Source organism: Pristiophorus japonicus, chromosome 30 (genome assembly GCF_044704955.1).
Source record: "Pristiophorus japonicus isolate sPriJap1 chromosome 30, sPriJap1.hap1, whole genome shotgun sequence".
Taxonomy (NCBI): Eukaryota; Metazoa; Chordata; class Chondrichthyes; family Pristiophoridae; genus Pristiophorus; species Pristiophorus japonicus.
Window position 1 is genome coordinate 6,134,916 of NC_092006.1, and position 12,354 is coordinate 6,147,269.

At 54.8% G+C, this 12,354-nt stretch overlaps 1 protein-coding gene across 1 annotated transcript in view; it reads left to right on the plus strand.

Moving 5' to 3' along the window:
* Nucleotides 1–12,354, plus strand: part of LOC139240101 (ankyrin repeat domain-containing protein 35-like) — a 70,424-nt gene that overhangs the window by 34,638 nt on the left and 23,432 nt on the right. Inside the window, exons 5-8 of the mRNA XM_070868477.1 lie at nt 524–588; nt 4,930–4,987; nt 7,699–7,769; nt 10,056–10,162. Of these exons, the coding sequence (XP_070724578.1) occupies nt 524–588; nt 4,930–4,987; nt 7,699–7,769; nt 10,056–10,162 (301 nt within the window). The remainder of the gene's footprint in view (nt 1–523; nt 589–4,929; nt 4,988–7,698; nt 7,770–10,055; nt 10,163–12,354) is intronic.

Here is a 12,354-nt window from a genome sequence, read left to right on the forward strand (position 1 = left end):
CTCTACACAACCCGCTTTCCCACTAATCTTAGTGTCATCTGCAAATTTTGTTACACTACACTCTGTCCCCTCTTCCAGGTCATCAAAGTGGCAGGGCAGGTTGAGAAAGGTGTTTTGAAAAAGCAAATGGTAGCCCTGGCTTTATTAAGAGAGGCACAATGTACAAAGGCTGATTGGTTGAGTATATTCAAGACAGAGAGCAATAGAGTTTTGGATATTAAAGGAATCGAGGGATCGGGCGAGAAAGTGGAGTTGAGGTCGAAGATCAGCTACGATCTCATTGAATGGCGGAGCAGGCTCGAGGGGCCGAATGGCCGACTCCTGCTCCTGATCCTTACGCTAAGAGTTAACAAGTGGCGATATCAGCAGGTTTTCTCTGCCCAGTACCGTATCTGGAGATCGGTGGAACGATTGCAGACACATCTCCCGTTAAGCCCCGTAAGTCTAGGTCACACCGTGGGTCACGGGGCCCGCTGTTTCCGACTCCCTCGACGGCCTTTCTGACGGCATCTTCCCTTCGCAGGTTGCACCGGTCTCCACCTGGCTGTCAGGAACTCCCAACTGGACTGCGTGAGGAGGCTCTTAAAGGTAATTTTCGTCCGTGGCGTTCCCTTGTCACTGGGGAACCCCCCTGTCCCCTTCCCCCGCCTCTTGCCATTGGCCGATGGTGGTGGTGCAGTGTACCCTGTGACTCCAGCCCCACACCTTACCCCATCTGGGCCTACACGTGACTCCAGCCCCAAACCTTACCCCATCTGGGCCTACACGTGATTCCAGGCCCACACATTATACAATCTGGGCCTACACGTGACTCCAGCCCCACACCTTACACAATGTGGGCCTACACGTGACTCCAGCCCCACACCTTACACAATCTGGGCCTACACGTGACTCCAGGCCCACACCTTACCCCGTCTGGGCCTACACGTGGCTCCAGCCCCACACCTTACACAATCTGGGCCTACACGTGACTCCAGCCCCACACCTTACACAATCTGGGCCTACACGTGACTCCAGGCCCATACCTTACCCTGTCTGGGCCTACACGTGACTCCAGCCCCAAACCTTACCCCATCTGGGCCTACACGTGACTCCAGCCCCACACATTACACAATGTGGGCCTACACGTGACTCCAGCCCCACACCTTACACAATCTGGGCCTACACGTGACTCCAGGCCCACACCTTACCCCGTCTGGGCCTACACGTGGCTCCAGCCCCACACCTTACACAATCTGGGCCTACACGTGACTCCAGCCCCACACCTTACACAATCTGGGCCTACACGTGACTCCAGGCCCATACCTTACCCTGTCTGGGCCTACACGTGACTCCAGCCCCAAACCTTACCCCATCTGGGCCTACACGTGACTCCAGCCCCACACATTACACAATGTGGGCCTACACGTGACTCCAGCCCCACACCTTACACAATCTGGGCCTACACGTGACTCCAGACCCACACCTTACCCCGTCTGGGCCTACACGTGGCTCCAGCCCCACACCTTACACAATCTGGGCCTACACGTGACTCCAGCCCCACACCTTAGACAATCTGGGCCTACACGTGACTCCAGGCCCATACCTTACCCTGTCTGGGCCTACACGTGACTCCAGCCCCAAACCTTACCCCATCTGGGCCTACACGTGACTCCAGCCCCACACCTTACACAATCTGGGCCTACACGTGACTCTAGCCCCACACCTTACACAATCTGGGCCTACACGTGACTTCAGGCCCACGTGGGAGCACCACCATCTCCACATTCCCCTCCCAGTCACACACCGAATTGGAAATATATCGGCCGTTCCTTCATCGTCGCTGGGTCACAATCCTGGAACTCCCTCTCTAACAGCACTGTGGGAGCACCTTCACCACGTGGACTGCAGCGGTTCAAGAAGGCGGCTCACCACCACCTTCTCGAGGGGCGATTGGGGACGGGCAATAAATGCCGGCCTTGCCAGCGACGCCCACATCCCAGGAACGAATGTTTTTTTTAACGTTCCAGATTCCCACTAACCTTTTGTGTGAAGAAGTGCTTCCTGACATCACCACTGAACGGCCTGGATCTAATTCTAAGGTGATGCCCCCTTGTTCTGGATCCCCCCCCCACCAGAGGAAATCGTTCTCTCTCGATCCACCCTAGCAAACCCTTTAATCATCTTAAACACCTCGATTGGATCGCCCGTTAATACTCGAGGGAATACAGGCCTAGTCGGTGCATCGGATATTGGGAGCGCCTTTCAAATCGTTCGTGATTTTAACCCCTCACCTCCGACCCCCATCACCCTCGCCCCACTCCGTTCCCAGGGGTGGGTGAGAAACATAGAAATTTACAGCGCAGAAGGAGGCCATTTCGGCCCATCGTGTCCCGTGCCGGCCGACAAAGAGCCACCCAGCCTAATCCCACTTTCCAGCTCTCGGTCCGTAGCCCTGTAGGTTACATATAAACCAGTGAACAATGTCGGAAAGGCAAAGAGCACCCAGCCCAACCAGTCCGCCCCACACAACTGCGACACCCCTTACACTGAAACATTCTACACTCCACCCCAACTGGAGCCACGTGATCCCCTGGGAGAGGCAAAAACCAGATTAAAAACCCCGGCCAATTTAGGGAGGAAAAATCTGGGAAAATTCCTCTCCGATCCATCCAGGCGATCGACACTAATCCAGGAGATCACCCTGGCCGTATTCAATTCCCTGCAGTACTTACTGTTATATCTGCTCCGTCCAACAAAAGGTCATCCAGTCTAATCCCAATGACCAGCTCTAGGTCCGTAACCCTGCAGGTTACTGCACTTCAAGTGCCCATCCAACCATCTCTTAAAAGTGATGAGGGTTTCTGCATCCACCATTCTTCCAGGCAGCGAGTTCCAGATCCCCACAACCCTCTGCGTAAAGAAGCCCCCCCCCCTCAAATCCCCTCTAAACCTTCCACCAACCACCTTAAAACTATTCCCCCCTCGTAATAGACCCCACCACCAATGGAAATAGGCCCTTACTATCCACTATGGGTATGGAGAGAAAGCAGGAATGGGGTACTGAAATTGCATGATCAGCCGTGATCATATTGAATGGTGGTGCAGGCTCGAAGGGCCGAATGGCCTGCTCCTGCACCTATTTTCTATGTTTCTATGTCCAGGCCTCTCAAAATTGTGTACATCATCATCATCATCATAGGCAGTCCCTCGGAATCGAGGAAGACTTGCTTCCACTCTTAAATGAGTCCTTAGGTGGCTGAACAGCCCAATACGAGAGCCACAGTCCCTGTCACAGGTGGGACAGACAGTGGTAGAGGGAAGGGGAGGGTGGGACTAGTTTGCCACACGCTCCTTCCGCTGCCTGCGCTCTCGGCGACGAGACTCGAGGTGCTCAGCGCCCTCCCGGATCCACCTCCTCCACCTCGGGCGGACTGGTCTTTGGGCCAGGGACTCCCAGGTGTCGGTGGGGATGTTGCACTTTATCAGGGTGGGCTTTGAGGGTGGTCCCTTGTAACGTTTCCTCTGCCCACCTTTGGCCCGTTTTCCATGAAGGAGTTCCGAGTAGAGCGCTCGCTTTGGGAGTCTCGTGTCGGGGGCGTGCGGACAATGTGGCCCTGCCCAGCGGAGCTGGTCGAGTGTGGTCAGTGCTTCGATGCTGGGGGTGTTGGCCTGGTCGAGGACGCTAACGTTGGTGCGTCTGTCCTCCCGGGGGATTTGCAGGATCTTGCGGAGACATCGGAGGCTTTCCCTAAAACCCCTCAAACGCCCGATTGACCGCTGAGAAACACCGCTAATGATCGGTCAGTAACGCTGGCGAGAATTTCCGTTTTTACGTTTAAAATCATTAAAACTAATCGCCCGGCGAGAAAGTGGGCCCTGCACACTCATTGCCAGCAGTTTTCTCAGCAGTTAAGTGGAAACTTAGTAACATGGGCGGTCATTACCCAAATGTACGGCAAGTATTTAAAATTTAGTCCAAGGCTGCGGTTGGGCCTAGCGAGGGGCGAGTATTTTTTTTTAATTTCAATTAAACAAAACCGTACAAACCATTCCCAACACTCTTTTATACCTAACCACCCGTTTTAAAATTAAAGAAAAATAAATTAAATAACCTGGAACTGACCTTTCTTTGCAGGCCCCCCCGTTACAGCCCTATTCAAGCAGCTTTTACAGCGTGGGTCTCTCGGCAATCTGGACATAAGAACATCAGAAGCAGGAGCAGGAGTCGGCCATTCGGCCCCTCGAGCCTGCTCCGCCATTCAATACGATCATGGCTGATCTGATCATGGACTCAGCTCCACTTCCCTGTCCGCTCCCCATAACCCTTCACTCCCTTATCGCTCAAAAATCTGTCTATCTGTGTCTTAAATTTATTCAATGTCCCGGCTTCCACAGCTCTCTGCCAATTCCACAGATTTACAACCCTCTCAGAGAAGAAATTCCTCCTCATCTCAGTTTTAAATGGGCGGCCCCTTATTCTAAGACCATGCCCCCTAGTTCTAGTCTCCCCCCTCAGTGGAAACATCCTCTCTGTATCCACCTTGTCGAGCCCCCTCATAATCTGATACGTTTCGATAAGATCACCTCTCATTCTTCTGAATTCCAATGAGTAGAGGCCCAACCTCCTCAACCTTTCCTCATAAGTCAACCCCCTCATCCCCGGAATCAACCCGAGTGAACCTTCTCTGAACTGCCCCCAAAGCAAGTATATCCTTTCGTAAATATGGAGACCAAAACTGCACGCAGTACTCCAGGTGTGGCCTCACCAATACCCTGTATAACTGTAGCAAGACTTCCCTGCTTTTATACTCCATCCCCTTTGCAATAAAGGCCAAGATTCCATTGGCCTTCCTGATCACTTGCTGTACCTGCATACTAACCTTTTGTGTTTCATGCACCCGGAGAGGAAGCCATGCCTAACAATTCCTTTCTTTCTTCGATACACAGTACGATGCCGCAGTGCAGGAGACAGACCTTCAAGGCCGAACAGCTTTGCACTGTGCAGGTGAGTGAGCAATAACTGGAACACTCTGCACTCCCTCGGGGTCCTTGGAGCCTATTGTACCGCAACAAAATGATCCATTCCGCCCCGCCGCTCCGTGCCGGGGTTTATGCTCCACTCCAGCCTCCTCCCCACCCTCTCCATCTCATCCCATCCCCATATCCTCCTATTCCTTCCTCCCTCATGTGTTTATCCAGCTCCAAGTTTTCAGATGACACTAAGCTGGGTGGCGGTGTGAGCTGTGAGGAGGATGCTAGGAGGCTGCAGGGTGACTTGGACAGGTTAGGTGAGTGGGCAAATGCATGGCAGATGCAGTATAATGTGGATAAATGTGCGGTTATGCGCTTTGGGGGTAAAAACATGAAGGCAGAATATTATCTGAATGGTGACAGATTAGGAAAAGAGGAGGTGCAACGAGACCTGGGTGTCATGGTTCATCAGTCATTGAAAGTTGGCATGCAGGTACAGCAGGCAGTGAAGAAGGCAAATGGTATGTTGGCCTTCATAGCGAGAGGATTTGAGTATAGGAGCAGGGAGGTCTTACTGCAGTTGTACAGGGCCTTCATGATGCCTCACCTGAAATATTGTGTTCAGTTTTGGTCTCCTAAAGTGAGGAAGGACATTCTTGCTATTGAGGGAGTGCAGCGAAGGTTCACCAGACTGATTCCCGGGATGGCAGGACTGACATATGAAGAAAGACTGGATCGACTAGGCTTATATTCAATAGATTTTAGAAGAATGAGAGGGGATCTCATAGAAACATATAAAATTCTGACAGGATTGGACAGGCAAGATGCAGGAAGAATGTTCCCGATGTTGAGGAAGTCCAGAACCAGGAGTCACAGTCTAAGGATAAGGGGTAAGCCATTTGGGACCGAGATGAGGAGAAACTTCTTCACTCAAAGAATTGTGAACCTGTGGAATTCTCTACCGCAGAAAGTTGTTGAGGCCAGTTCGTTAGATATATTCAAAAGGGAGTTAGATGTGACTCTTAGGGCTAAAGGGATCAAGGGGTATGGAGAGAAAGCAGGAAGGGGTACTAAGGGAATGATCAGCCATGATCATATTGAATGGCGGTGCAGGCTCGAAGGGCCGAATGGCCTACTCCTGCACCTATTTTCTATGTTTCTATGTTTCTAATCTCTTCAGCATCTCCCACCATCTCATCATCATGGGCAGTCCCTTGAAATCGAGGAAGACTTGCTTCCACTCAAAGTGAGTTCTCAGGTGACTGAACAGTCCAATATGGGAGCCACAGTCCCTGTCACAGGTGGGACAGACGGTGGTTGAGGGAAGGGGAGGGTGGGACTGGTTTGCCGCACGCTCCTTCCGCTGCCTGCGCTTGGTTTCTGCACGCTCTCGGCGACGAGACTCGAGGTGCTCAGTGCCCTCCCGGATGCACTTCCTCCACTTAGTGCGGACTGGTCTTTGGGCCCAGGGACTCCCAGGTGTCGGTGGGGATGTCGCACTTTATCAGGGAGGCTTTGAGGGTGGTCCCTTGTAACGTTTCCTCTGCCCACCTTTGGCTCGTTTGCCGTGAAGGAGTTCCGAGTAGAGCGCTTGCTTTGGGAGTCTACAAGGCACAAGTCAGGAGTGCGATGGAACACTCTCCACTTGCCTGGAGGAGTTGCAGCTCCAACAACACTCGAGAAGCTCGACACCATCCAGGACAAAGCAGCCCGCTCGATCGACACGCTACCCACCACCTTCAACACTCACTCCCTCCACCACCGGCGCCCCCTGGCTGCAGTGTGCACCGTCTACAAGGTGCACCGCGGCAACTCGCCAAGGCTTCTTCGGCAGCACCTCCCAGACCCGCGCCCTCTACCCCCTAGAAGGACAAGGGCAGCAGGCGCATGGGAACACCACCACCTCCACATTCCCCTCCCAGTCACACACCATCCCGACTTGGAAATATATCGGCCGTTCCTTCATCGTCGCTGGGTCACAATCCTGGAACTCCCTCCCTAACAGCACTGTGGGAGCACCTTCACCACACGGACTGCAGCGGTTCAAGAAGGCGGCTCACCACCACCTTCTCAAGGGGTAATTAGGGATGGGCAGTGCGGCGCTCCCTCAGTACCGCCCCTCCGACAGTGCAGCGCTCCCTCAGTACCTCCCCTCCGACAACGCAGTACGGCGCTCCCTCAGTACTGCCCCTCCGACAGTGCGGCGCTCCCTCAGTACTGCCCCTCCGACAGTGCGGCGCTCCCTCAGTACTGCCCCTCCGACAGTACGGCGCTCCCTCAGTACTGCCCCTCCGACAGTGCGACACTCCTCAGTACTGCCCCTCCGACAGTGCGGTGCTCCCTCAGTACTGCCCCTCCGACAGTGCGGCGCTCCCTCAGTACTGCCCCTCCGACAGTGCGGCGCTCCCTCAGTACTGCCCCTCCGACAGTGCGGCGCTCCCTCAGTACTGCCCCTCCGACAGTGCGACACTCCTCAGTACTGCCCCTCCGACAGTGCGGTGCTCCCTCAGTACTGCCCCTCCGACAGTGCGGCGCTCCCTCAGTACTCCCCCTCCGACAGTGCGGCGCTCCCTCAGTACCCGCCCCTCCGATAATGCAGCGCTCCCTCAGTACTGCCCCTCCGACAGTGCGGTGCTCCCTCAGTACTGCCCTGCGAGTGTCGGCCTGGATGATGGGCTCGAGTCTGTGGAGTGGGACTCGAACACTGTGACTGAGTTGCTGACATGTCTGTCTCTCTCTCACCAGCGATATCGGGCTGTGTCTCCAGTGGGGAGCTGCTCTGTGCCCACGGGGCCTCGGCTGACACTTTGGATAACGTGAGTACAGATACTCAATGCACATCCCATAATTCTGGGTGCTGCCCATGGCAACGGGTTGTTGTTCGACTCAAGGCACGGTGGAAGATGTGTTGTTTGGGGTGTGGACAGTTGTGGCGTGACTAGATCTACGATAGACTGGTTTGAACACAGGCTGCATTCCTGCCTTCCCCGATCCGCCTCGACCTCTCACATCAAACACCTCCCTCGCTCACTGCACTGTCTACACTGCCTCTCCTCACAGCCCACACTCATACACAGAGCGGGAACTACCTATTCGAGGGGGAGGGGGGAGGGAGGGGTGGGGGCGAGGGGGAGGGAGAGAGAGGGGGGAGAGGGGAGAGGGGAGAGGAGGAGAGGGGAGACAGAGGGAGAGGAGGAGAGGGGGAGAGGGAGAGAGGGGGAGAGGAGGAGAGGGGGAGAGGAGGAGAGGAGGAGAGGAGGAGAGGAGGAGAGGTGGAGAGGTGGAGAGGGAGAGGGAGAGGGAGAGGGAGAGGGAGGGGAGCGAGAGGAGGGGGAAGAGAGGGGGAGTCGGGGAGAGGGGGAGCGAGAGAGGGAGAGATGGAAAGGGGAGAGGGGAGAGAGGGGAGAGAGGGAGAGAGACAGCGAGAGAGGGGGAGGGAGAGAGGGAGAGGGGGGAGATGGAGGGAAGATGGATAGAGGCAGTGGGAAGGGGGGAGGAGGGAGGGGGAGAGGAGAGAGGGAGGGAAATGGAGAGGGAGAGGGAGGGGCGAGGAGAGGAGGGGTAGTGGGGTAAGTTACTCCCACAGGCCCGCTGTGAACACCCCCACCGTCCCACAGAGACCCAAACCCGCCATCGATGTCCCGGCCCCTAACACAATCAGACTCTCACATTCTCTCTCTGCTGCCCAAAACCGCAGACGTGGAATGTCCCACCGACCAGCATCCCCTGCCGAGAAATCCCAGATAACCATCGGATCGCAAACATTCCCCGGGCAACGGCCCCTTGCCGCACAGGACAGGCCCTCTCAGGCCCAAGGCTGGCTTCGAGACACACCGTCTCTCCAACACTGTCGGAGGGGCGGTACTGAGGGAGTGCCGCACTGTCGGAGGGGCAGTACTGAGGGAGCCCCGCACTGTCGGAGGGGCGGTACTGAGGGAGCGCCGCACTGTCGGAGGGGCGGTACTGAGGGAGTGCCGCACTGTCGGAGGGGCAGTGCTGAGGGAGTGCCGCACTGTCGGAGGGGCGGTACTGAGGGAGTGCCGCACTGTCGAAGGGGCAGTACTGAGGGTGTGCTGCACTGTCAGAGGAGCAGTACTTCGCATGAGATGTTAAACCGAGGCCCCGTCTGCCCTCTCGGGTGGATGTAAAAGATCCCATGGCCACTATTGGAAGAAGAGCAGGGGGAGTTCTCTCTCTCTCTCTCACACACACACTCTCACTCACAGACACAAACTCTCACACAAGCTCCCACTCCCTCTCACACAAATACACACTCTCTCACACACTCACTCTCTCTCTCTCTCTCTCTCTCACACACTCTCTCTCTCTCCTCTCTCTCTCACCCTCTCTCCTCACCCTCTCTCTCTCTCACACTCTCTCTCTCACACCTCTCTCACACACGCACTCTCTCTCTCACTCTCTCTCTCACACTCCCTCTCTCTCACACACTCATTCTCTCTCTCACACTCTCACACACTCCCTCTCTCTCTCGCTCTCTCTCACACACTCCCTCTCTCGCTCTCTCTCACACACGCCCTATCTCTCTCACTCTCTCTCACACACTCCCTCTCTCTCTCTCACTCTCTCTCACACACTCCATCTCTCTCTCTCTCTCACACACTCCATCTCTCACTCTCTCTCTCACACACTCCATCTCTCTCTCTCTCACTCTCTCTCGCACACACACACACTCTCTCACACACACACACTCTCTCTCTCTCACTCTCACACACGCCCTCTCTCTCTCTCTCACACTCTTTCACACACACTCTCTCTCTCTCTCTCTCTCTCTCACATACTCCCTCTCTCACACACACTCTCCCTCACTCTCTCTCTCTCACTCTCATGCCCTCTCTCTGTCACACTCTTTCACACACTCACTCTCTCTCTCACTCTCTCAAACACACACTCACTCTCTCTCTCTCACACATGCCCTCTCTTTCTCACACTCATGCCCTGTCTCACTCTCTCTCTCTCACACACTCTCTCTCTCTCTCTCTCTCTCACACACACAGGGCCGCGGTGTCACCACCTCTACAAGCCTCGTGCCCCCTGACCTGCCCCCCGCCCCAGCGATTGACCTACTGCTTGTTGTGTTGCAGGAGAGTCGGACGCCGCTGATGTTGGCCGCCCGCCTCGGCCGCCCCGAAATCTGCCGACTGCTCATCGCCCGTGGAGCCGCCATTAACACCACCGACTCCAAACACAAGTACGCAAACTCCCGGGGACACGGGAAGGAGAGAAAGACTCAAGTTTATACAGCACCTTTCACCAGCTCAGGACATCCCAAAACACTTCACAGCCAATGAAGTACCAGTGAAGTGTTGTAATGTGGGAAACGCGGCAAACAATTAGTGCACAGCAAGCTCCCACAGGAACCTTCTGCACCCGTGGGTTTGGTGATTATCCAGTGACCCGTACTGTACCTGCCCTGGGAGTGTTTGATGGGACAGTGTAGAGGGAGCTTTACTCTGTATCTAACCCCCTGTACCTGTCCTGGGAGTGTTTGATGGGACAGTGTAGAGGGAGCTTTACTCTGTATCTAACCCCGTGCTGTACCTGTCCTGGGAGAGTTTGATGGGACAGTGTAGAGGGAGCTTTACTCTGTATCTAACCCCGTGCTGTACCTGTCCTGGGCAGTGTAGAGGGAGCTTTACACTGTATCTAACCCCGTGCTGTACCTGCCCTGGGAGTGTTTGATGGGACAGTGTAGAGGGAGCTTTACTCTGTATCTAACCCCGTGCTGTACCTTCCCTGGGAGTGTTTGATGGGACAGTGTAGAGGGAGCTTTACTCTGTATCTAACCCCCTGTACCTGCCCTGGGAGTGTTTGATGGGACAGTGTAGAGGGAGCTTTACTCTGTATCTAACCCCCTGTACCTGCCCTGGGAGTGTTTGATCGGACAGTGTAGAGGGAGCTTTACTCTGTATCTAACCCCGTGCTGTACCTGCCCTGGGAGTGTTTGATGGGACAGTGTAGGGGGAGCTTTACTCTGTATCTAACCCTGTGCTGTACCTGCCCTGGGAGTGTTTGATGGGACAGTGTAGAGGGAGCTTTACTCTGTATCTAACCCCGTGCTGTACCTGTCCTGGGAGTGTTTGATGGGACAGTGTAGAGGGAGCTTTACTCTGTATCTAACCCCCTGTACCTGCCCTGGGAGTGTTTGATGGGACAGTGTAGAGGGAGCTTTACTCTGTATCTAACCCCCTGTACCTGCCCTGGGAGTGTTTGATGGTTACACTGGGTGACATCACTGGAGGGGTTGGTGTCGGGACGGTGGGAGGGGAAAAGAATTAATGTTGGGACTCTGCAAACACACAGCATCGAAACAGTTTGGTAGCAAATACTTCCCCGTCCGGCAATGCCTCGATTTCAAAATTCTCATATTTGTTTTCAAATCCCTCCAGCCCCTACACCCCTCCCTATCTCTGTAACCTCCTCCAGCCCCTACACCCCTCCCTATCTCTGTAACCTCCTCCAGCCCCTACACCCCTCCCTATCTCTGTAACCTCCTCCAGCCCATACACCCCTCCCTATCTCTGTAACCTCCTCCAGCCCCTCCACCCCTCCCTATCTCTGTAACCCCCTCCAGCCGCTACACCCCTCCCTATCTCTGTAACCTCCTCCAGCCCCTACACCCCTCCCTATCTCTGTAACCCCCTCCAGCCCCTACACCCCTCCCTATCTCTGTAACCTCCTCCAGCCCCTATACCCCTCCCTATCTCTGTAACCTCCTCCAGCCCCTACACCCCTCCCTATCTCTGTAACCCCCTCCAGCCCCTACACCCCTCCCTAGCTCTCTAACCTCCTCCAGCCCCACAACTTTCTGAGATGTCTTCGCTCCTCTAATTCTGCTCTCTTGAGCATCCATGATTATAATCGCTCCACCATCGGTGGCCGTGCCTTCAGCTGCCTGGGCCCCAAGCTCTGGAATTCCCTCCCTAAACCTATCCGCCTCTCTCCCCTCCTTCAAGACGCTCCTTAAAACCTCCCTCTTTGTCTGTCCTGATATCTGCCTGTGTGGCTCGGTGTAAAAAACTGTCCATTAATCGCTCCTGTGAAGCACCTTGGGACGTTTTACTACGTTATAGGCGCTATATAAATGCAACTTGTTGAGATCAGAAACATACAAGATTCTTACATGGCTTGACAGGGTAGATGCAGGGAGTGTGTTTCCCCCGGGCTGGGGAGTCTAGAACCAGGGGTCACACAGTCTCAGGATAAGGGGTCGGCCATTGAGGACTGAGATGAGGAGGAATTTCTTCACTCAGAGGGTGGTGAATCTTTGGAATTCTCTGCCCCAGAGGGCTGTGGAGGCTCAGTCGTTGAGTATATTCAAGGCAGAGGGTGTGATATCTGCTTACAACATCATAAACACACACACGTTACAAGTTAGCTTCA